The sequence below is a fragment of the Tachyglossus aculeatus genome, chromosome 4 (genome assembly GCF_015852505.1).
Source record: "Tachyglossus aculeatus isolate mTacAcu1 chromosome 4, mTacAcu1.pri, whole genome shotgun sequence".
Classification (NCBI taxonomy): domain Eukaryota; kingdom Metazoa; phylum Chordata; class Mammalia; order Monotremata; family Tachyglossidae; genus Tachyglossus; species Tachyglossus aculeatus.
In genome coordinates this window covers 61,833,888-61,859,799 of record NC_052069.1, presented here as the reverse complement: position 1 = coordinate 61,859,799, position 25,912 = coordinate 61,833,888, and the positions used below count along the sequence as shown (strand labels likewise).

At 45.0% G+C, this 25,912-nt stretch overlaps 1 protein-coding gene across 1 annotated transcript in view; it reads left to right on the top strand.

Annotated features, from left to right (window-relative positions):
• The first annotated feature begins 8,493 nt into the window (after window positions 1-8,493).
• FNDC7 (fibronectin type III domain containing 7) overlaps window positions 8,494-25,912 on the top strand; it is a 69,942-nt gene continuing 52,523 nt past the window's right edge. Inside the window, exons 1-2 of the mRNA XM_038745556.1 lie at window positions 8,494-8,561; window positions 9,022-9,040. Of these exons, the coding sequence (XP_038601484.1) occupies window positions 8,499-8,561; window positions 9,022-9,040 (82 nt within the window). The 5' untranslated portion in view covers window positions 8,494-8,498. The remainder of the gene's footprint in view (window positions 8,562-9,021; window positions 9,041-25,912) is intronic.

Sequence of the window (25,912 nt, the reverse complement as noted above, 5' to 3'; positions counted from 1 at the left end):
CTCTCGGTGCCTCAGTTCCCTCATGGGTAAAAATGGGGATGAAGACTGTGAGCCCCAAGTGGGACAACCTGAATCACCCACAACTTAGAACAGCACTTGGCACATAGTAAATACTTAACAAATACCGTTATTATTATTATTATTATTATCCTCGGTGCCTCAGTTCCCTCCTGGGTAAAAATGGGGATGAAGACTGTGAGCCCCAAGTGGGACAACCTGAATCACCCACCACTTAGAACAGTGCTTGGCACATAGTAAGCGCTTAACAAATACCATTATTATTATTATTATTACCCTCGGTGCCTCAGTTCCCTCATGGGTAAAAATAGGGACGAAGACTGTGAGCCCCAAGTGGGACAACCTGATCATCTTGTATCCTCTTTTTATTACTATTATTACTCTCGGTGCCTCAGTTCCCTCATGGGTAAAAATGGGGATGAAGACTGTGAGCCCCAAGTGGGACAACCTGAATCACCCAGCGCTTAGAACAGTGCTCTCTATTTATTTATTTTATTTGTACAAGTTTATTCTATTTATTTTATTTTGTTCATATGTTTTGTTTTGTCGTCTGTCTCCCCCTTCTAGACTGTGAGCCCACTGTTGGGTAGGGACCGTCTCTATGTGTTGCCGACTTGTCCTTCCCAAGCGCTTAGTCCAGTGCTCTGCACACAGTAAGCGCTCAATACATTCCAGACTGTGAGCCCGCTGTTGGGTAGGGACTGTCTCTATCTGTTGCCGACTTGGACTTCCCAAGCGCTTAGTCCAGTGCTCTGCACACAGTAAGCGCTCAATAAATATGATTTAATGAATGAATGAATGCTCTGCGCACAGCAAGCGCTCAATAAATATGATTGACTGAATGAATGAATGAATGCAGAGGATGTACTAAGCACTTGGGAAAGTAATAATAATAATAATAATAATAATAATGGCATTTATTAAGTGCTTACTATGTGCAAAGCACTGTTCTAAGTACAATTCAACGCAACAGAATTGACACATTCCCTGTCTACAAGGAGCTTACGGTCTAGATGGGGAGACGGACATTACTATGAATAAATAAATTCCAGATTATGTACTAAAGTGCGGTGGGGCTGGGGGGGGGCGGGGGGGTGAATGTCAAGGGCTGAACGGGTACGGATCCGTACGGATCCGGTGCGGAATGGGGAAAAAGGGGGCTTCAGGGGGGAAGGCCTCTTGGAGGAGATGTGATTTTAAGAAAGTTTTGAAGGTGGTGAGAGTTGTGGCCCACTGTTGGGTAGGGACCGTCCCTATATGTTGCCAACTTGTCCTTCCCAAGCGCTTAGTCCAGCGCTCTGCACACAGTAAGCGCTCAATAAATGCGATCGAATGAATGAATGAATGGTCTGGCCTATATGAAAGGGGAGGGAGTTCCAGATCCAAGGGAGGACGTAGGATAGTTGTCCTTTGTCTTCAAAAAAGGTGCCGCTGAAACTTACCTATGAGTGCATTCATTCAATCGTATTTATTGAGCGCTTACTGTGTGCGGAGCACTGGACTAAGCACTTGGGAAGGACAAGTTGGCAACATATAGAGACGGTCCCTACCCAACAACGGGCTCACAGTCTAGAAGAGTGCATGTAATGATAATAGCAGTAATAATAATAATAATAATAATAATAATAATAGGGAGAGAAGCAGCTTGGCTCAATGGAAAGCGCACGGGCTTGGGAGTCAGAGGTCGCGGGGTTCAAATCCCGGCTCCGCTGATTGTCAGCTGTGTGACCTTGGGTAAGTCACTTAATGTGTGTTGGGTAGGGACTGTCTCTATATGTTGCCAACTTGTACTTCCCAAGCGCTTAGTACAGTGCTCTGCACACAGTAAGCGCTCAATAAATACGATTGATTGATTGATCAATTGTGCCCTCCCCCCGCACATCGGCCAAGCTAGCTCTCTTCCTCCCTTCAAGGCCCTACTGAGAGCTCACCTCCTCCAGGAGGCCTTCCCACACTGAGCCCCCTCCTTCCTCTCCCTGTCCTCCCCACAGCACCTGTATATATGTTTGTCTGGATTTATTACTCTATTTATTTTATTTGTATGTATTTATTTTATTTGTATGTATTTATTCTATTTATTTTATTTTGTTAATATGTTTTGTTTTGTTCTCTGTCTCCCCCTTCTAGACTGTGAGCCTGCTGTTGGGTAGGGACCGTCTCTATATGTTGCCAACTTGTACTTCCCAAGCGCTTAGTACAGTGCTCTGCATACAGTAAGCGCTCAATAAATACGATTGAATGAATGAATGAATGAACTTAACTTCTCTGTGCCTCATTACCTCATCTGTAAAATGGGGATTAAGACTGTGAGCCCCACATGGGACAACCTGATCACCTTGTATCCTCCCCGGTGCTTAGAACAGTGCTTTGCACATAGTAAGCGCTTAACAAATGCCGTGATTATTATTATTAAGCGCTTACTATGTGTCAGGCACCATACTAAGCCCTGGGGTAGATACAAGCTGTAGATAATGATAATAATAATAATGATGGCATTTATTAAGCGCTTAGTATGTGCAAAGCACTGTTGTAAGCGCTGGGGAGGTTACAAGGTGATCAGGTTGTCCCTCGGGGGCTCACAGTCTTCATCCCCATTTGACAGATGAGGGAACTGAGGCCCAGAGAAGTGAAGCGACTTGCCCAAAGTCACCCAGCTGACAAGTGGTTGAGCCAGGATTTGAACCCATGACCTCTGACTCCAAAGCCCGGGCTCTTTCCATTGAGCCACGCTGCTTCTCTACTAAGGTGGGGTAGATACCCCCATCCTCCATGGGGCTCCCAACCATTATTATTATATTAGTCTCCATTTTACAGATGAGGTTACTGAGGCACAGAGAAGTGACGTGACTTGCCCAAGATCACACAGCACACAGGTGGCAGAGCAGGGATTAGAACCCAGGCCCACGCTCTCTCCACTAGGTGACGAGGCTTCTCTTGTGGCTTTGGAGTCAGAGGTCAGGGGTTCAAATCCCGGCTCCGCCAATTGTCAGCTGTGTGACTTTGGGCAAGTCACTTCACTTCTCTGGGCCTCAGTTCCCTCATCTGGAAAATGGGGATGAAGACTGTGAGCCCCCCGTGGGACAACCTGATCACCTTGTAACCTCCCCAGCGCTTAGAACAGTGCCCTGCACATAGTAAGCACTTAACAAATGCCATTATTGTCATTATTATTATTATCGTGGCTGAAAAGGCCAATGTGAGACTCACAGTCTCACACTGTTGTTGTGTTGTTATGTTTGAAATTTGCAGCACTTGGCTGTTTTCTCTTCTGCTTCCGCAACGCTCATCCCTTAGAAGCTCTTGCTAGAAAGTTGCCATTCCCTTTTTGGGGAGCAGTAATAATAATAATAATAATGGCATTTGTTAAGCGCTTACTATGTGCAAAGCACTGTTCTAAGCGCTGGGGAGGTTACAAGGTGATCAGGTTGTCCCACGTGGGGCTCACCGTCATCATCTCCATTTTACAGATAAGGGAACTGAAGCTCCGAGAAGTTAAGTGACTTGCCCAAGGTCACACAGCAGACACGTTGGCAGAGCCGGGATTCGAACCCATGACCTCTGACTCCAAAGCCCGGGCTCTTTCCACTGAGCCATGCTGCTTCAGTATGCCGTATTGGTCTGTCCTCAGTAACTGACTCCCAGTTTTCAGCTGGAATGAATAATAATAATAACGGCATTTGTTAAGCGCTTACTGTGTGCCAAGCACTGTTCTAAGCGCTGGGGAGGATACAAGGTGATCAGATTTGTCCCTCGTGGGGCTCACAGTCTTAATCCCCATTTTACAGATGAGATAACTGAGGCACAGGGAAGTTTCTCTTCCCTGTGTTTTGTTTGAGGCTTCTCTGTGTTTTCTCCCAAGCCCTGGATTTGCATTCATTCATTCATTCATTCAATCGTATTTATTGAGCGCTTACTGTGTGCCGAGCACTGTACTAAGCGCTTGGGAAGTACAAGTTGGCAACATATAGAGACAGTCCCTACCCAACAGTGGGCTCACTAGTAAGTGCCCAGTAAATACTATTGATTGAATGATTAACCTGGTAAACACTTAATGTATTTTAGTGATAATGATAATAATGGCATTGGTTAGGAAGGGGGATTCAATTAATCAATCAATCAATCGTATTTATTGAGCGCTTACTGTGTGCAGAGCACTGTACTAAGCGCTTGGGAAGTACAAGTTGGCAACATATAGAGACAGGCAAATCCCTTCTTGAGGAAGGGGCTTTTTAGAAGGTCTTTAATAATAATGGCATTTATTAAGCACTTACTATGTGCAAAGCACTGTTCTAAGCTCTGGGGAGGTTACAAGGTGATCACTTGTACTTCCCAAGCACTTGGTACAGTGCTCTGCACACAGTAAGCGCCCAATAAATGCGATTGATGGATTAATGTGGTCCAAATCGAGAAGGATATCGCAGGAGACCAGAGTTACGGATTTTTGGATGAAGCATCTTTCACCAAAGCCCCCCAGCATTTAGGGCAGGCCTGTCGATTTGTTCCAGTGGAGGGGCCACTACATTCGTTTATGATCACATTTTTTTTATTCCTTCATTCCCTGCCCACAGTGAGCTTGCAGTCCGGAGTGGGGGAGATGGACATCGATACAAATAAATCAATTACAGAGATGCACAAGTGCTTGGGGGTGGGAGTAAGGGTGACAGACAATCAATCAATCAATCAATCGTATTAATTGAGCTCTTACTGTGCGCAGAGCACTGTACTAAGCGCTTGGGAAGTACAAGTTGGCAACATACAGAGACCCAACAGTGGGCTCACAGTCTAGAAGGGAGTGGGGGAAGAGGGGCCTAGTCTGGGAAGGCCTCTTGGAGGAGATGTGCCTTCAATAAAGCTTTGAAGAGGGGGAGAATAATTGCCTGTCGGTTTTGAGGAGGGAAGGCCATTCCAGGCCAGAGGCAGGACATGGGCGACATTGAGGCACAGTGAGAAGGACGGCGTTAGAAAGGTCTGCAGGCTGGGCTGGAGAAGGAGAGTAGCAAGGTGAGGTAGGAGGGGGCAAGGTGGTGGACTGCTTTAAAGTCAACCAACCAACCGGTGGTATTTGTCGAATACTTACTACGTGCAGAGCACTGGAGTGAGCGCTTTGAGAGAGTACAATATAATAGAGCCAGAAGACATGTTCCCCACCCACAGAGTGCTCACAGGCTAGACAGGCCCTACTGAGAGCTCACCTCATCATCATCATCATCAATCGCATTTATTGAGCGCTTACTGTGTGCAGAGCACTGTACTAAGCGCTTGGGAAGTACAAGTTGGCAACACATAGAGACAGTCCCTACCCAACAGTGGGCTCACGGTCTAAAAGGGGGAGAGTCTAAAAGAGGGAGAGCCTCCAGGAGGCCTTACAGACTGAGCCCCCTTTTTCCTCTCCCCCTCGTCCTCCTCTCCAACCCCCCGTCTTACCTCCTTCCCTTCCCCACAGCACCTGTATATATGGATATATGTTTGAACCCATTTATTACTCTATTTATTTATTTATTTTACTTGTACATATCTATTCTATTTATTTTATTTTGTTAATATGTTTGGTTTTGTTCTCTGTCTCCCCCTACTAGACTGTGAACCCACTGATGGGTAGGGACTGTCTCTATATGTTGCCAACTTGTACTTCCCAGAGAAGCAGTGTGGCTCAGTGGAAAGAGCCCGGGCTTTGGAGTCAGAGGTCATGGGTTCAAATCCCGGCTCTGCCAATTGTCAGCTGTGTGACTTTGGGCAAGTCACTGAACTTCCCCGTGCCTCAGTTCCCTCATCTGTAAAATGGGGATGAAGACTGTGAGCTGCCCCGTGGGACAACCTGATCACCTTGTAACCTCCACAGCGCTTAGAACAGTGCTTTGCACATAGTAAGCGCTTAATAAATGCCATCATTATTATTATTCTAATTCCCAAGCACTTAGTACAGTGCTCTGCACACAGTAAGCACTCAATAAATACAATTGATTGATTGATTGATTGATTGACAGGGCTAATTAACCGATGCCTATGTCCCACCCAGTGAAGCTGTGTTGAGGTGGGAAGAGTTTCAGTTCTCTCTCAGGACCTCCTTGTTCGTGATTTTTGTCTTGCCGCTTGAGGTTCAGTACGGCACACAGGAGACACTACCGAATCAATCAATCAATCAATCAATCGTATATATTGAGCGCTTACTGTGTGCAGAGCACTTTACTAAGCACTTGGGAAGTACAAGTTGGCAATATATAGAGACGGTCCCTACCCAACAGTGGGCTCACAGTCTAGAAGACTGTGAAAACCAAAATTAGGGAAACAGCCTGGCCTAGTGGAAAGAGCAGCGTGGCTGAGTGGAAAGAGCCCGGGCTTGGGAGTCAGAGGTCATGGGTTCTAATCCTGGCTCTGCCATTTGTCAGCTGTGAGCCCACTGTTGGGCAGGGACTGTCTCTATATGTTGCCAACTTGTACTTCCCAAGCGCTTAGTACAGTGCTCTGCACACAGTAAGTGCTCAATAAATACAATTAATTGATTGATTGATTGATTGCATGACTCTGGGCAAGTCACTTCACTTCTCTGGGCCTCAGCTCCCTCATTTGTAAAATGGGGATTACGATTGTGAGCCCCACATGGGACAACCTGATCACCTTGTATCCTCCCCACCGCCTAGAACAATGCTTGGCACATAGTAAGCGCTTAACAAATACCAACATTGTTATTATTATTATCTGGGTGTCAAATGTCCTAGGTTTTTACCCTGGTTCTACCACTGGTCTGCTGTGCGACCTGGGGCAAGCCGCTTCACTTCCCTGTGCTTCAGTAACCTCATCTGGAAAATGGGGATTAAGACTGTGAGCTCCATGTGGGACAGGGACCGTGTCCAACTGACACTATTTATTTTATTGATGATTTGCATATAGCTATAATTCGATTTATTCTGACAGTTTTGACACCTGTCTACATGTTAAGCGCTCAGTAAATGCGATTGAATGAATGAAGGAACACCCCCATCAGGATCTGGTTTAGAATGGCCTTCAGATGTTTCAAACCCTCTTCGTATCTCACACCCTTCTGGGATTAATCCATCCATCAATCAGTCGTATTTACCATATGCAGAGTACTGTACTAAGCACTTGGGAGAGTTCAATATTACAGAGTTAGTAGACACTTTCCTTGCCAACATGCCAACATCTGACCAGAGCATTCGGAAATTTGGGGAGGCAGAATGAGACTGTGAACCCGTTGTTGGGGTTCAATACATTGATATATGTATATATATATATATATGTTTGTACATATATATACATATGTTTGTACATATTTATTACTCTATTTATTTATTTCTTTTACTTGTACATATCTATTCTATTTATTTTATTTTGTTAGTATGTTTGGTTTTGTTCTCTATCTCCCCCTTCTAGACTGTGAGCCCATTGTTGGGTAGGGACTGTCTCTATATGTTGCCAACTTGTACTTCCCAAGCGCTTAGTACAGTGCTCTGCACACAGTAAGCGCTCAAAAAATATGATTCATTGATTGAATGATTGCTGGGTAGGGATTGTATCTGTTGCCAAATTGTACTTTCCAAGCGCTTAGTACAGTGCTCTGCACACAGGAAGCGCTCAATAAATGTGATTGAATGAATGTGTTTTGTTTTGTTGTCTGTCTCCCCTTCTAGACTGTGAGCCCGTCGCTATATGTTGCCGACTTGCACTTCCCAAGCGCTTAGTACAGTGCTCTGCACACAGTAAGCGCTCAGTAAATACGACGGAATGAACCTGATTAGCTTGCATCTACCCCAGCACTCAGTCCAGTGTCAGGCATATCGTAAGCATTTAACAAATGCCATAAAAAAACTGCTCAGGACACCAGCTTGCTTTTAATAATAATGGCATTTATTAAGCGCTTACTATGTGCAAAGCACTGTTCTCACCTCTGTGTCCCAGATGAAAAGGCAGAATCCACAGCTCTACATATCAGGTATCCCGGAGGGAGGGAAAAGCCACACCTCAGCTGGGATTGGGTTCCTTGTTCAATGTCAGGAACAAAAGCTCCTAGGACTGTTCCATCAGCACCAAACAAGAGGTTAAAAGTTCCCAGTTTAAAACTCATATTAAAAGTTCCTTTCAGGGAAGTGAAAGCCACTTGGGGACCTCAAATCTAGTTACTTGTACGAACCACATCTCTGCGTCTTCGGAGCTGTCTTCGAAGTAGCTCCTCCACCCTTCAAAAATTTTTCTAAAATATATTTTTAAAAAGACCTTGCTTAGAGGGCTTGTAAATACTTTTTTTTTTCCCCTGTCCCTTTTGATAACTGCTGTCCCTCGCATGGATTCCTTAGATGCAGAGCTCGTTGGGGGTCAGTTTCAAAGCTGGAGAGGAGGAGCTACTTTGGACAAGTATTTTCTGCACCGCGGAGGCCGCATTTTCGCTACAAGAAGAACTGTGGGATCGTTCTTCTGGTTATTGGGATCCATCTGTTCGGTGTGATGTGAATGTCTTTTCCAACAGGATGGGTGGGAAACTTGGGAAATCATTGTCTTTTCTCGGATTCAGTCTCCTCTGCTTTAAAATGGTAAGTTCAGTGATTTTTTTTCCTCCTAAATATTATATAAAAAGATACATTGCTTCTGGTGCCCTTTATCAAACTCTTGTTCCCATTAACATTTTACATTTTTCCCCCGGGTTTAACGCTACCTACTGAGGAAAGAAAAAAAAAACCAACAACTCAAAATATGATTTTGCCTTTAGGACACAACGTCCTTGAAAATCTGTCAGCAATGGCAGACCTTCCCTTCTGAATCAATAGAGAGATTCAGAGAGGAAAATGAAATAGTAATGTGATCTGCATACCTATGTTAAATTCTATTAATTATTTTGTAGTCTGACCTCGTTGATATAAATGCCTTTGCACAAATAAATAATTGCCTTCGGTATAGGGAAAATGTAATGTTTACTTTTTTCGACAAGGTTTTTTATTTCTGTTTCCCAAGTAACATTTCCCTTTTTAATTGTCTGTAACTTTTTTTTCACAGATTGCTTCAGCTGCCACAGGTAAAATGTAGTCCCGTTTTGCATATTTGATTTTCGTTTTCACGTTTTTATTTGTGGATGATCCAAGAATGGTTAAATTATACTAAAAGATTAATTAAACTAAGATAATTTAATAAAAATTAAAAACGGTAAAATAGATTGTCCGCATTGCCCACAAAGTAATATAGTATAATTAGCTCATGGCATTTACAGTGTCATTCCTAAGTTTGAGTTGAGAATAAATTGAATTTGCTATTAAAGTAGGAGTAGCTTAATAAACCCATTTTACTCAGGAAGGCATGGTAATGATTGAGACGTGAAATGAAATTATTATTATCCATTCTTGAATTCCACACCCTTCTTTTCAAGGAAACTACTGTCCGTCATGGTGGAAATTCTTTTTCTCAAGATATGTGTCTGATTTATAAATTTTTGTTAGCATATTAGAGAAAATTTGAGAAGAAAAGCAAAGACTTTACTTATTAATTGCAAAAAAAACCCACCTGTTACTCTCACTAAATTTTTCTCTCTTTAAAACAAAAATCAAAAGAGAATTCCTTCTACTGGGGTCAGAAACAAATTCAGTGGGTTATAGGTTCATGTAGAAGAATTAGACTTCTTTACAGAATTCAGGAACTGATTTCAGAGACTGGACTCAAGTTATATATTGGATTGGGTAGGAAGGAGGTAAAAGGGACAGGGTTGCGGGAAGAAAGAAAACAGGGGTACAAGAAAGGAAGTTTTCATAGGGAGAAAGTGAAAAAGGGAAAGGACAAAGAGAAGTGGTTAAAAGGGGGGGAAAGAGACAGGATAGGGAGTTGAGAGATGAGGAAAGAGAGAAAAAGGAGAAGAGAAAAGGAGAGAAGGGAGGTGGGGGGAAAGGGAAAAGAGGGAAAGGGAAGGGGAGTACCCAATCAATCAATCGTATTTATTGAGAGCTTACTGTGTGCAGAGTACTGTACTAAGCGCTTGGAAAGTACAAGTTGGCAACATATAGAGACAGTCCCTACCCAACAGTGGGCTTACAACCTTCGCTGCTGTTGTCACCATCCTAGCAAGGCAACTATGAGGGCCTGGCCTAGAATGGGCTAGTTATAAAAATAATAATAATAATAATCATCATCATCATCATCAATCATATTAACAAAATAAAAATAAATAGAATAGTAAATATGTACAAGTAAAATAAATACAGTAATAAATCTGTACAAACATATATACAGGTGCTGTGGGGAGGGGAGGGAAGGAGGTAGGATGGGGAATGGGGAGGAGGAGAGGAAAAAGGGGGCTCAGTGTGGGAAGACCTCCTGGAGGAGGTGAGCTCTCAGTAGGGCTTTGAAGGGAGGAAGAGAGCTAGCTTGGTGGATGTGCGGAGGGAGGGCGTTCCGGGACAGGGGAAGGACGTGGGCCGGGGGTAGATGGCTGGACAGGCGAGAACGAGGCCCGGTGAGGAGGTTAGCGGCGGCAGAGGAGCAGAGGGTGCGGGCTGGGCTGGAGAAGGAGAGAAGGGAGGGGAGGTTGGAGGGGGCGAGGTGATGGACAGCCTTGAAGCCAAGGGTGAGGAATTTTTGCTTGATTCGAAGGTTGATAGGCAACGATTGGAGATTTTGAGGAAGGGAGTGACATGCCCAGAGCGTTTCCGTACAAAGATAATCCGGGAAGCAGAGTGAAGTAGAGACTGCCCCAGCATGGTGTCCTCGCTCACTTTGCCAGCCTAAAATGGGGCAGTCACAGATGGTGATCGGGACACAGCCCCCTTTTTATGGTATTTGTTAAGTGCTTACTATATCAGGCACCATTCTAAGCGTTGGATACATGTAGTCATCCATTCGGTCGTATTTATTGAGCACTTACTGTGTGCAGAGCACTGTACTAAGCGCTTGGGAGAGTACAACAATAAACAGAAACATCACCTGCCCAAAGTGAGCATACAGTCTAAAGGGGGGGGAGACAGACATCAATACCAGTAAATAAATTACAGATATGCATGTACGTAAGTGCTGTGGGGCTGGGAGGGGGGAAGAACAAAGGGAGCAAGTCAGGGCAACAGAGAAAGGAGTGGGAGAAGAGGAAATGAGGGGTTGAGTCTGGGAAGGCCTCTTGGAAGAGATGTGCCTTCAATAAGGCTTTGTAGAGGGGGAGAGTCATTGTCTGTCAGATTTGAGGAGGGAGGGTGTTCCAGGCCAGAGGCAGGATGTGGGCGAGGGGTCGGCGGTGAGATAGGGGAGATCGAGACACAGTGAGAAGGCTAGCATTAGAGGAGCGAAGTGTGAGGGCTGGGTTGTAGAAGGAGAGTAGCGAGGTGAGGTAGAAGGGGGCAAGGTGGTGGAGTGCTTTAAAGCCAGTGGTGAGGAGTTTCTGTTTGATGTGGAGGTGGATGGGCAACCACTGGAGTTTTTTGAGGAGCGGGGTGACGTGCCCTGAACGTTTTTGTAGAAAAATTCATTCATTCATCATCATCATCATCATCAATCGTATTTATTGAGCGCTTACTATGTGCAGAGCACTGTACTAAGCGCTTGGGAAGTGCAAATTGGCAACGTATAGAGACAGTCCCTACCCAACAGTGGGCTCACAGTCTAAAAGGGGGAGACAGAGAACAAAAAAAAACATACTAACAAAGTAAAATAAATAGAATAGATATGTACAAGTAAAATAAATAAATAAATGAATGGAGTAATAAATATGTACAAACATATATACATATATACAGGTGCTGTGGGGAAGGGAAGGAGGTAAGATGGGGGGGATGGAGAGGGGGACGAGGGGGAGAGGAAGGAAGGGGCTCAGTCTGGGAAGGCCTCCTGGAGGAGGTGAGCTCTCAGCAGGGCCTTGAAGGGAGGAAGAGAGCTAGCTTGGCGGATGGGCAGAGGGAGGGCATTCCAGGCCTGGGGGAGGACGTGGGCCGGGGGTCGATGGCGGGACAGGCGAGAACGAGGTACGGTGAGGAGATTAGCGGCGGAGGAGCGGAGGGTGCGGGCTGGGCTGGAGAAGGAGAGAAGGGAGGTGAGGTAGGAGGGGGTGAGGTGATGGACAGCCTTGAAGCCCAGGGTGAGGAGTTTCTGCCTGATGTGCAGATTGATTGGCAGCCATTCATTCATTCATTCAATCGTATTTATTGAGCGCTTACTGTGTGCAGAGCACTGGACTAAGCACTTGGGAAGTACAAGTTGGCAACATATAGAGACAGTCCCTACCCAACAGGGGGCTCACAGTCTAAAAGGGGGAGACAGAGAACAAAACAAAAATGATCCCGGCAGCAGAGTGAATCACCCATCTCGCCACGGTCCACTAGTCCGTATTCTCCCTTGGGCTTGAAACTCCTTCCCCCTTCATATCTTCTAGACTGTGAGCCCGTTGTTGGGTAGGGACCATCTCTAGATGTTGCCAACTTGGACTTCCCAAGCGCTTAGTCCAGTGCTCTGCACACAGTAAGCGCTCAATAAATACGATTGAATGAATGAATATCTGGCAGTCCACCTGGTCCTCCCACCCTCAAAACTCTCCTAAAAATCACATCTCCTCCAAGCAACCTTCCCCTAGCCCTCTATTTCCCCCATCTATCCTCCCTCTGTGTCAACTGTGTACTTGGCTGTGCACCCCTTAAGCATTTGGATACTCAACTGAGTCCATATCCTTTTATTCTACCATTTCCCCTGTATTTCCATGTCTGTCTCCCCCTGTAATCTGTAAATTCTTTCAATCAATCAATCAGTGATATTTATTAAGCACTTACCATGTGCAGAGCACTGTATTAAGCACTTGAGAGAGTATAATATAGCAGTATTAGCGGACATGTTCCTTGTCCAAGACGAGTTTACAGTCTAGACGTGGTCCTCGTGGGCAGGGATTACGCCTACCAGCACTGTTTTGTATTGTATCATTCATTCAATCGTATTTGTTGAGCGCTTATTTTATGCAGAGCACCGTACTAAATGCTTGGGAAGTACAAGTCGGCAACATATGGAGACGGTCCCTACCCAACAACGGACATTGTATTTTCCCAAACCCTTAGTACAGTGCTCTCCCCACAGTTAGCGCTCAATAATTCCCTTTGATTGGCTGATTGATTGATAAACTTGGGAGTAATATCAGAAGCTTATATCATTGAAAATATAAGACCAGTTGCCCAGAGGTTGTCCAACCTCCGCTCTTGACTTGACACGGCAACCTAGTTAACACTGTCTATTCAAGCTAGAGAAGCAGCCTGGCCTAGTGGATCGAGCAGGGGCCTTGAAATCAGAAGGACCCGGGTTCTAATCCCGGCTCCACCATTGTCTGCTGTGTGACCTCGGGCACGTTACTTAACTTCTCTGTGCCTCACTTTTTTTTTTAATGGCATTTGTTTAGCGCTTACTGTGTGCCAGGCACTGCGCTGGGTGAGATACAAGCTAACCAGGTTGGACACAGTCCCTGGCCCACGTGAGGCTAAAAATCTTAATCCCCATTTTCCAGATGAGGTAACAGGCACAGAGAAGTGAGGTGACTTGCCTAAGGTCACACAGCAGGCCTGATGGATAGAGCATGGGTCTGGGAATCGGAAGGACACGGGTTCTAGCCCCGGCTCTGCTTCTTGTCTGCTGTGTCAACTTCGGGTCAGTCCCTTAACTTCTCTGTGCCTCAGTTACCTCATCTATAAAAGGGGGATTAAGATTGTGAGCCCCATGTGGATTAGGGGCTGTGTCCAACCTGATTACCTTGTCTCTACCTAAGCGCTTAGAACAGTGCCTGGCACATAGTAAACTCTTAAAAAATACCAGTTTTGTTTTTTTTTTTTAAAAAAGGTATTGGAGCTGTAACTAGAACCCAGGTCCTTCTGATTCCCAAACCGTGATCTGTTACCTCCCCTGTAAAGTGAGGATTAAGACGGTGAGCTGTATCATCATCATCATCAATCGTATTTATTGAGCGCTTACTATGTGCAGAGCACTGTACTAAGCGCTTGGGAAGTACAAATTGGCAACACATAGAGACAGTCCCTACCCAACAGTGGGCTCACAGTCTAAAAGCAGGAGACAGAGAACAAAACCAAACGTACTAACAAAATAAAATAAATAGAATAGATATGTACAAGTAAAATAAATAAATAAATGTATGTGGTACATGGCCTTCGTCCAGCCAGAAGCAGCATGGTTTAGTAGGTAAGCCCGGGCTTGGGAGTCAGAAGGATGTGGGTTCTAATCCCAGCCCTGCCACTTGCCTGCTGGGTGACCTTGGGCGAGTCGCTTCACTTCTCTGTATCTCAGTTACCTCATCTGTAAAATGGGGATTAAGACTGTGAGCCCTAGGTGGGCCGGGGACTATGTCTGACGTGATTTGCTTGTATCCCCCCTCAGAGCTTAGTACAGTGCCTGGCACACAGTAAATGCTTTAAAAATACCACAATTATTCTAATGATGGCATTTGTGAAGCGCTTACCATGTGCAAAGCACTGTTCTAAGCACTGGGGGGATACAAGGTTATCAGGTGGCCCCACGTGGGGCTCACAATCTTAATCCCCGTTTTCCAGATGAGGGAACTGAGGCTCAGAGAATAATAATAATAATAATAATAATAATAATAATAATAATAATAGCATTTATTAAGTGCTTTACTATGTGCAAAGCACTGGGGAGGTTACAAGGTGATCAGGTTGTCCCACGGGGGGACTCACAGTCTTCATCCCCATTTTACAGATAAGGTAACTGAGTCCCAGAGAAGTGAAGTGACTTGCCCAAAGTCACACAGCTGACAAGTGGCGGGGCAGGGATTCGAACCCATGACCTCTGACTCCCAAACCCGGGCCCTTTCCACTGAGCCAAGCTGCTTCTGCTTATCTACCCCAGTGCTTAGTACACAGAGAAGCACTGTTGCCCAGTGGAAAGAGCCGGGGTTTGGGAACCAGAGGTCATGGGTTCAAATCCCGGCTCCACCAACTGTCAGCTGTGTGACTTTGGGCAAGTCACTTCACTTCTCTGGGCCTCAGTTCCCTCATCTGTAAAATGGGGATGAAGACCGTGAGCCCCATGTGGGACAACCTGGTCACCTTGTATCCCCCCCAGTGCTTAGAACAGTGCTTTGCACATAGTAAGCATTTAACAAATGCCATTATTATTATTATTATTACAATGCCTGGCACATAGTAAGCGCTTAACAAATGCCATTATTATTATTATTATTATTACAATGCCTGGCACATAGTAAGCGTTTAACAAATGCCATTGTTATTATTATTATTATTACAATGCCTGGCACATAGCAAGCACTTAACAAATACTATTTTTTTAAAAAGCCGAATAGAGACTTCTCTATTGAGGGGAAATGTGTGGCCCATTCAAAGGTGGTAGAAGCCCTAAACATGGTCTACAGCCTGGCTTTTCCGTTAGGATGGAAGCTATGGTTGGCTAGTCCCAAATAGCAGCAAACCAAAGCTTGCCCCTCTCCATAGTTGTTCTCCTGCCAGCGGTTCGGGATGTAAATAATCCTCCCTGCCAGGGCGCAGTCTGTTTTCAGCTCAGAGCAGCTGTGTTGGAAGAAAGAATGGGAGGATGATGTCTGGATAACTGCAGTGACCCCCTCTGATGTGTCAGGATTTTTGTCAGTGCTGCTAACTAGAGGAGAGGAAGTAAAACATTCACTAGGAGAGAGGAATAATAATAATGATGGCATTTATTAAGCGCTTACTACGTGCAAAGCACTGTTCTAAGCGCTGGGGAGGTTACAAGGTGATCAGGTTGTCCCACGTGGGGCTCACAGTCTTAATCCCCATTTTAAAGATGAGAGAACTGAGGCCCAGAGAAGTGAAGTGACTTGCCCAAAGTCACACAGCTGACAAGTGGCGGAGCCGGGTTCAAACCCGTGACCTCTGACTCCAAAGCCTGGGCTCTTTCCACTGAGCCACGCTGCTTCTCTAATAATAATAATGGCATTTATTAAGTGCTTACTATGTGCAAAGCACTGGTCTAAGCGCTGGGGAGGTTACAAGGTGATCAGGTTGTCCCACGTGGGGCTCGCAGTCTTAATCCCCATTTTACAGATGAGGGAACTGAGGCCCGGAGAAGTGAAGTGACTTGCCCAAAGTCACACAGCTGACAGTTGGCGGAGCCGGGATTTGAACCCATGACCTCTGACTCCAAAGCCCGGGCTCTTTCCACTGAGCCACGCTGCTTCTCTAAGCTTCTGCTAGTGAGACCCTAGCGTAAACCGCTCAGTGGAGAGGGATTGAAGAGACCTCAGTTCACTTCCAAACTACGGCTCCCTGATTTTGGTCTTTCAAAGCGAGATCCGATGGTGTTTCAGCAGGCTTTTCTCTGTCTATATATGATGTGGCTTCAAGAAGTATGATCTTATGAAGTCACCGTCACCCCCGTGACCACCCCGAGTCCTTTGGGATGGACTCTTTTAAGCGATGTCACCCTTGGGTGTACTTTCGCCTCCCTCAGCCCCAACACTGTTCACACCATTAAAGTAGAAGCCATTGACAAGAACAAGGTGGTGTTGGCTGAGGCGCTGGAGACACAATTAACAGGTCAGTTCTGGACAACGCCGACACTGTAAGCTGTTTTAATTACAGTGGTGGCTTTTAAGCATTCTCTTCAAACTTCGGGTATCAGTTGCATGTGTGTTCACTCTCACTGGACTTTTAAAACAGGTCCATTTTCTCACTGAGTTTCCTCCTATGAATCAAAGGGGATGATTAAAATAATATTTCTAGGAAAAATAAGTCCGTGTCTGTGGGGCCAGTGAGTATATTAAATGCCAAGCCAAGGAATCGGGCATTAGGTAACCTCTGCCTTTGGTTTTTGAGGCCTGCAGGAATCTGTGAGCTCGTTGTGAGCAGGAATGTATAAATTAACCCTTGGGCCAATCTGTTGATGGAGGTCTGGAAGACTCCCTTGGTATATTAGAAACACACCTCGGGAAAAAAGTGAGACTAGGTGGAGCCAAATTTGGTACTGGATTTATATATACACATATATATATATATATATGTTTGTACATATTTATTACTCTATTTTACTTGTACATATCTATTCTATTTTGTTAACATGTTTGGTTTTGTTCTCTGTCTCCCCTTCTAGACTGAGCCCACTGTTGAGTAGGGACTGTCTCTATATGTTGCCACCTTGTACTTCCCAAGCGCTTAGTACAGTGCTCTGAACACAGTAAGCACTCAATAAATACAATTGATTGATTGATTGATTGATTGTTGTTATAGCATATCCTCCCAAATGCTTAGTACTGTGCTTTGCACACAGTAAGCGCTCAATAAATATGATTGATTGAATGAATAAAGGCATGAATGTGTCAGTGTTCATTCATTCATCCATTCATTCAATCGTATTTATTGTGTGCAGAGCACTGTACTAAGTGCTTAGGGAAGTACAAGTCGGCAACATATAGAGGAGGTCCCTACCCAACAACGGGCTCCTGTTTACTCACCAATAAAGCAGGAATCATAATAAATATTATAATTTCTATTGGTGCTATTGTTTTTGCTCTTCGAAGTAAGCCAGCAATTTTTCTCTCTTCTACCCCGCTAGCTTTATATTGGATTTTCGTCACTTGAAATTCATCGTCATCATCGTCAGTGATGTTTAACTGATGCACTGTATTATGGATTTGAGAGAGTACAATACAACAGAGTTGGCAGACATGATCTCTGTGACATCCAACCTCATCATTTTCCCCTAATCATTCATTCAATTGTATTTATTGAGGGCTTACTGTGTGCACAGAACTGTACTAAGCACTTAGCATTGTACTAATAACTAACTTTCTCTCTAGGAACCATTTGTGGACTTTTTTATCTATAGATTTATCCACATCTTTCTTGATCTAGGTGACATTTTCAGTAACAACTTCCTATTCATTCATTTGATCGTATTTATTGAGCATTTACTGTGTGCAGAGCACTGTACTAAGCGTGTGGGAAGTACAAGTTGGCAACATATAGAGATGGCCCCTACCCAACAATGGGCTCACAGTCTAGAAGGGGGAGACAGACAACAAAACAAAACATGTAGACAGGTGTCAAAACCGTCAGAATAAATAGAATTGTAGCTATATGCACATTATTAACAAAATAAATAGAATAGTAAATATGTAAAAGTAAAATAAATAAGGTAATAAATCTGTACAAATATATGCAAGTGCTGAGGGGAGGGGAAGGAGGTAGGGCTGGGGGGGATGGGGAGGAGGAGAGGAAAAAGGGGGCTTAGTCTGGGAAGGCCTCCTGGAAGAGGTGAGCTCTCAGTAGGTCTTTGAAGGGAGGAAGAGAGCAAGTGCTGAGGGGAGGGGAAGGAGGTAGGGCTGGGGTGGATGGGGAGGAGGAGAGGGAAAAGGGGGCTTAGTCTGGGAAGGCCTCCTGGAAGAGGTGAGCTCTCAGTAGGTCTTTGAAGGGAGGAAGAGAGCTAGTTTGGTGGATGTGTGGAGGGAGGGCATTCCAGGCCAGGGGACGGACACGGGCCGGAGGTCATCGGTGGGACAGGTGAGAACGAGGCCCAGTGAGGAGGTTAGCAATGGCAGAGGAGCGGAGGGTGCGGGCTGGGCTGGAGAAGGAGAGAAGGGAGGTGAGGTAGGAGGGGGTGAAGTGATGGACAGCCTTGAAGCCGAGAATGAGGAGTCTTTGCTTGTTTCGTAGGTTGACAGGCAACCACTGGAGATTTTTGAGGAGGGGAGTGACATGCCCAGAGCGTTTCTGCACAAAGATGATCCTGGCAGCAGCGTGAAGTTTAGATTGAAGCGGGGAGACACAGAAGGATGGGAGATCAGAGAGGAGGCTGGTGCAGTAATCCAGTCAGGATAGGATGAGAGATTGAACCAGCAAGGTAGCGGTTGGATGGAGAGGAAAGGGCAGATCTTGGCGATGTTATGGAGGTGAGACCGGCAGGTAGTGGATGTAGCAGAAGGAAGTGCAAGTAGTAGGAAGGTACCATTGGAATATCCACTTCCTATGGTAGTGTATATTAGGTTGGATGGACTGTTGGTGTGACCTAGAGGTGTCCCCACCTACTATGTGAAAAGTGTCTCTGTTTGTTTTGAACTTTTCCTTCACCATCACCCTCCAACGGTTACTTCTTCTCATCTGTTTTTTGTGGAATTCATAATTTTGTCAACCTCTATCATGTCAATCAATCAATCAATCAATCAATCATATTTATTGAGCACTTACTGTGTGCAGAGCACTGTACTAAGTGCTTGGGAAGTACAAGTTGGCAACATATAGAGACAGTCCCTACCCAACAGTGGGCTCACAGTCCCTTCTCAGCCTTTATTTTTCCAGGATGAAGAATCCTAATCTTTTCAGTCTATCCTGCTATGGAATCTTCTCCAACCCCCTATTCATCTTGATTGTGCTTTTTTCAAAAAAAACAATATGGTACTTGTTAAGCATTTACTACGTGCCAGACACTGTTCTTAGAGCTGGGGAAGATACGAGGTAATCAGGTTAGACACAGTCCATGTCTCACATGGGGCTCACTGTCTTAATCCCCATTTTACAGAACTGAGGCACCCAGGAGTGAAGTGACTTGCCCATGGTCACACAGCAGACAAGTGGTGGAGTCAGGATTAGAACCCAGGTCCTTTTCTGTACCAACTCTTGCGTATCTTTCCTAATTCATTCATTCATTCGATCGTATTTATTGAGTGCTTACTGTGTGCAGAGCACTGTACTAAGCGCTTGGGGAGTACAAATCGGCAACACGTAGAGACGGTCCCTACCCAACAACAGGCTCACAGTCTAGAAGGGGGAGACAGACAACAAAACAAAACAAGTAGACAGGTTAACAAAACAAGTAGACCGGTGATTAGAGATGCAGCGTGGCCTAATGGATAGAGCCTGGGCCATCAGAAGGACGTGGGTTCTAATCCCAGCTCCGCTGCTTGTCTGCTGTGTGACCCTGGGCATGTCACAACTTCTCTGGGCCTCAGTTACCTCACCCTCTTGTAACGGGAAGTTGGCTCCAATTGTTAAAGGACCCCGATAAATATACTTCTTTTCCTCCCCCCGTCCAACGAAACACTGTTGGACAAGCCAGCGTGGGAGTTTTGTTGTTCACCTCCAAATCGTGCTGCCAGGCGAGGAATATATCGTGACCAGAATTGCATATGATATTCCGAGTGCACGTGTATTAGTATTTGATATATTTTGATATATCTGATATAGCAAAATTACAGCTTTGTTTTGTTTTCTAACCTCTTTCTGACATTGCCCAACATTTGGTTGGTATCTTTGGCAGCTGCTGCATATTGAATGGATGCCTCAAAAGAATTGTCAACAGTGATTCCAAGAGACTGCTCTCCTGAGGCACATCCTATAGTTCTGAGCCCTTCATTGTGTAGTTGTAATTTGGATTATTTTTCCCTGGGTACATTACCTTGCACTTGCTCATAATGCAGCTCGTCATCCATTCTGGGGTGCACTCGGTTAACTTTATGAGATGTTTGTCTCCATCTGCATGGGAGTTCCCTACTTAGAAAAGCTTGGTGTAGGCAAGACTTGGAGAGTTCGCTGCACACTCCCTCTTCCCGATCATTTTTAAAAGTATTAAATAAAACTGAACCTACACAGACCCGTGGAGGACCCCACTCTTTACAGTTCTCCATTCGAAGGAGTAGCTGACTGTTCAACCCTTTCTTTTGTCTGCCGGGTGACCGTGGGCAAGTCACTTCACTTCTGTGTGTCTCAGTTCTGTGAAATGGGGATTAAGACTATGAGCCCCGTGTGGGACATGGATTGTGGCTAAATCAAGTAGCCAGATTTCAACGACTGAGCATTCTTTTCAATCCCCTAATTATTCCATTTTTTAAAAGGCCTTTTCTGTGGAACTTTGAAAATCTAAATGCCTGGTGTCTACTGGTTTTCCCCTCTCCACTCTAACAGTTAATGAGGCCTGATTTCCCTTTCTGGGATCTCTATTCTCTTTCCTCCACCCGACCGTGGCTTTCTAAGTACTCATCCTAAATTTAATGATTGATTTTACTAATTTGTCATATAAGTGGGAAGCATTTGGGAAACAGCACAGCCTAGTGCTTAACGCACGGGCTGGGAGCCAGAGGACCTGGATTCTAATCCCGGCTCCACCACCTGCCTGCTGTGTTTCCTTGGGCAAGTCACTTCACTTCTCCGTACCTCAGTTTCTTCCACTGCAAAATTGGTCTCCAATACCTGGTCTTCCTCCTCCTTACTTCTGAGGCTCATATGGGACAGGGACTGTGTCTGACTTGACTAAGTTGCATCTACCCCAGCACTCAGAACAAGTGCCTGACACAGAGTAAGTGCTTAACAAATACCATTAATAAATACCTAATTCCAAGGTCACCTTTTTATAGATGGGGAGCTACATTGGCAACCTGCTAATCCTCTGGCACACTACTAGCCAGTCACACTACCAGCCAGGCTTTAAAGGTAACGTCCACTAGATTCCAATGCAGTCTGTACCTAACTGAAATTAGGAGGGTCTTAGAGCTTTGGAGGGACAGTGCGAAAGCAAAATAAAGAGAAAAAAATAAAAGAAACGAGATGACGTCAAATGCAAAATGAAAAATGTACATTAAAGTGTGAACCCTTATTTCGGATCACCATGCTAGGCCCAGCTTTGCATCCAGGAAAAAGACGTTATTCTTTCTTGAAATGGTGGCTGGGGTGGCATGCCAGATTGAAGCCGAAGGAATTCTTGTTCTTTGTACAGTGGCAATATTGTTCATCTTGGCAGAAATATTATTCCCGAAATTCTGCCAAAACCGAATCTTTGGGCAGCTGCCATAGGATGATGATGATGGCATTTATTAAGCACTTACTATGTGCAAAGCACTGTTCTAAGCGCTGGGGAGGTTAGAAGGTGATCAGGTTGTCCCACGAGGGGCTCACAGTCTTCATCCCCATTTTACAGATGAGGTAACTGAGGCCCAGAGAAGTGAAGTGACTTGCCCAAAGTCACTCAGCTGACAATTGGTGGAGCCGGGATTTGAACCCATGACCTCTGACTCCAAAGCCCGGGCTCTTTCCACTGAGCCACGCTGCTTCTCTGTGTAGGATGAGATGTTTGTCAGCTAATCTAGCCACTGGACTTGGGGGCTTTCTTTTGTACTTGTGAATTTATCATTTTGCATTTGAGGTCATTGCATTTTATTTTTTTTTCTGTTTATTTTGCCTTCAAAATGACCCTCCAAAGCTCAACACCCTCCTAACTTCAGTTAGATACAGATTGCATTGGAATCCAGTGGCTATAACTAGACATTCCTTTACTGAACCTTTAAGTGTTCAGTATCATTGACTGAGAAACCATGTCTGGAAAATTAGCTTTGGGTTTGTCTTCCAAGAAAGATCATCAAAGCCATTAGAGAAGCAGCGTGGCTCAGTGGAAAGATCACGGGCTTTGGAGTCAGAGGTCGTGGGTTCAAATCCCGGCTCTGCCAATTGTCAGCTGTGTGACTTTGGGCAAGTCACTTCTCTGGGCCTCAGTTACCTCATCGGTAAAATGGGGATGAAGACTGTGAGCCCACTGTGGGACAACCTGATCACCTTGTAACCTCCCTGGCGCTTAGAACAGTGTTTTGCACATAGTAAGTGCAAATAAATGCCATTATTATTATTATAACACTTTTTATCTTTGAAACTTGCAGTTTCATGTCACATGGTGCTCGCTCTTACATTTAAAATTTATGACAAGTCTCCCCACCTTCACACCTGGAATTGGCTGGGAGTGACAAGGGAACATCAGAATCATCAATCGTATTTATTGAGCGCTTATTGTGTGCAGAGCACTGTACTAAGCACTTGAGCACTGTACTAAGCGCTTGTCTTCTGTACTTCAGAGGAGGCAGGGATGAACTAATGTTAATAGTTATAGTAATGATGATATTTGCTAAGCACTTATTAGGTGCCAAGCACTTTTCTAAGTGCTGGGGTAGATACAGAGTAATCAGGATGGACACAGTCTTTGTCCCACATGACAGTCTTAAACCCCATTTTACAGATGAGGTAACTGAGGCGCAGAGAAGTGAAGTGACTTGCCCGAGGATATCTAGAACAAGTGGCAGAGCCAGGATTAGAACCCAGGTCCTTCTGACTCCTGGGCCCGTACTCTACCCACTAGTCCACGCAGCTTCTCCCTAAGACCACAGTGCCTGATTAGAAGTGGCCACATTTGCCCCAGAAATAATAGGATCCCAGAGCTCGGGAAGGGGATGTTTTTGGGACAGTGCAGACCTCCAGGGACGGGGGGAGGAGCCGTGTTTCCCCTGCTTCCCCGTCCAAGCAGGCGTGAAGTTAGGGATGCAGATTGCTGAGGAATGATTCTCCCCATAACACACATAGATCTGGATAGAGGAGAGATATCTGTTGGGAATCAAGTGAGCTGTTCCAACTCCTCTTTTCAGCACTTAGGTCCCTTCAAATACAAGGCAAAGAATGGAATAAATTTATCTTGTCTTATGCCGTCGAGTCGTCTCTGACCCATAGCGACATGGGCACATCTCTCCCAGAACGCCCCACCTCCATCTGCAATCATTCAGGTAGTGGATCCATAGAGTTTTCTTGGTAAAAATACAGAAGTGGTTTACCATTGCCTCTTTCCGCACAGTCAATCAATCAATCGTATTTATTGAGCGCTTACTGTGTGCAGAGCACTGTACTAAGCACTTGGGAAGTACAAGCTGGCAACAGATAGAGACAGTCCCTACCCAACAGTGGGCTCACAGTCTAGAAGGGGGAGACAGAGAACAAAACCAAATATACTAAGAAAATAAAATAAATAGAATAGATAAGTACAAGTAAAATAAATAAATAAATAGGGTAATAAATATGTACAAGCATATATACATATATACAGGTGCTGTGGGGAAGGGAAGGAGGGCGGATCTTGGCAATGTTGTAATTTGAATCTCCGCCCTCGACTCTCTCCCATGCCGCTGCTGCCGGAATCAATTTGTACTTTTTGGTATTTGAAACGTTAAATTGCAGAATCCTGTTCCTTATTTTTTTTTGCAACATCAATAAATAGCCAGGGGGCCCATGTAGTCTTCTATAAATATAACCTCCTGGATGAAACACATTTAACTCACAGGCTCACTGGAAGCAGCATGGCCTGGTGGAAAGAACATGGCCTGGGAATCAGAAGACCTGATTTCCAATCCTGGCTCTACCATTTGCCTGCCATGAGATCTTGGGCAAGTAAATCACACCATAGCTCTGTGCCTCAGTGACCTCTGTAAAATGGGGATTAAATCCTCCTGCCTCCAATTTAGGCTGCGAGCCCCATGTGGGACAGGGACTATGTCCGACCCAGTTACCTTCTCTCCTCCCCAGCTTTTTTTTATGGTATTTGATAAGCACTGACTCCATGCCAGACCCTGTTCTAAATGTTGGGATCGATACAAGCTAATAATAATGATGGCATTTATTAAGTGCTTACTCTGTGCAAAGCACTGTTCTAAGCGCTGGGGAGGTTACAAGGTGATCAGGTTGTCCCACGGGGGGCTCACAGTCTTAATCCCCATTTTACAGAAGAGGGAGCTGAGGCACAGAGAAGTTAAGTGATTTGCCCAAAGTCACACAGCTAACAATTGGTGGAGCTGGGATTTGAACCCATGACCTCTGACTCCAAACCCCGGGCTCTTTCCACTGAGCCACGCTGCTTCTTCTAATTAAAATAATGGAATTTATTAAGCGCTTACTCTGTGCATAGCACTGTTCTAAGCACTGGGGAGGTTACCAGGTGATCAGGTTGTCCCACGGGGGGCTCCCAGTCTTAATCCCCATTTTACAGATGAGGGAACTGAGGCCCAGAGAAGTGAAGTGACTTGCCCAAAGTCACACAGCTGACACTTGGCGGACCCGGGATTTGAACTCCTGACCTCTGACTCCAAAGCCCGGGCTCTTTCCTCTGAGCCATGCTGCTTTTCTGATCAAGTTGAACACAAGTCCCTGCTTAAGGGCTCACAGTCTTAATCCCTATTAGTACAGTCCCTGACATTACTAAACAATTACAATAAAAAGTAAAAAAAAAAAAACTTAAAAAGGGACAGTGAGGAGTCCCTAATTTGATGTTTCCATCAAACTAGTGTAAGAATAAGAGTGAGTAAATCTCAGCTTGAATTCTGTCTGCTCTGGATTTTGTGCAGATTCTACTTCACCTTCTCTTTTCTCAATTTCTTAATAGAAAAAAAAAAAGAGGTGCTATGGGCTTTCTAGGGAGATGGAGGCTGAACAAGGTGATCCCGTAAGTGAGCTCGCTGTGGGCAGGGAATGTGTCTGTTTGCTGTATATTGTACTCTCCCAAGAGCTTAATACAGCGCCTGGGAGACAGTCGAAGGCAGAGACTCAAGTTTACTGCGCAGAAGGAGGCATTTTTTGGTATTTTGGGTATTTTTGGTATTGGTATTTTTGGTATTTTTGGTATTTTTACCAAGAAAACTCTATAGATACACAGCCAGAATGATTGCAGATGGAGGTGGGGTGTCCTAGGATAGATGTGTCCATGGCGTGGCTACGGGTCGGAGCCGACTCGACAGCATGAGACAAGACAAGACCCACATTGGACACAGTGCCTGTCCCATGAGGGGCTCCCAATCTATGAGATAGATTTTTTCTTTCTTTCTTCCTTTTTCCTCTTTTTCCTCTCCTCCCCATCCCCCCGCCCTACCTCCTTCCCCTCCCCACAGCACCTGTATATATGTTTGTACAGATTTATTACTCCATTTATTTTACTTGTACATATTTACTATCCTATTTATTTTGTTAATGATGTGCCTTTTGCTTTAATTCTTTTTGTTCTGACGACTTGACACCGGTCCACATGTTTTGTTTTGTTGTCTGTCTCCCCCTTCTAGACTGTGAGCCCGTTGTTGGGTAGGGACCGTCTCTAGATGTTGCCAACTTGTACTTCCCAAGCGCTTAGTCCAGTGCTC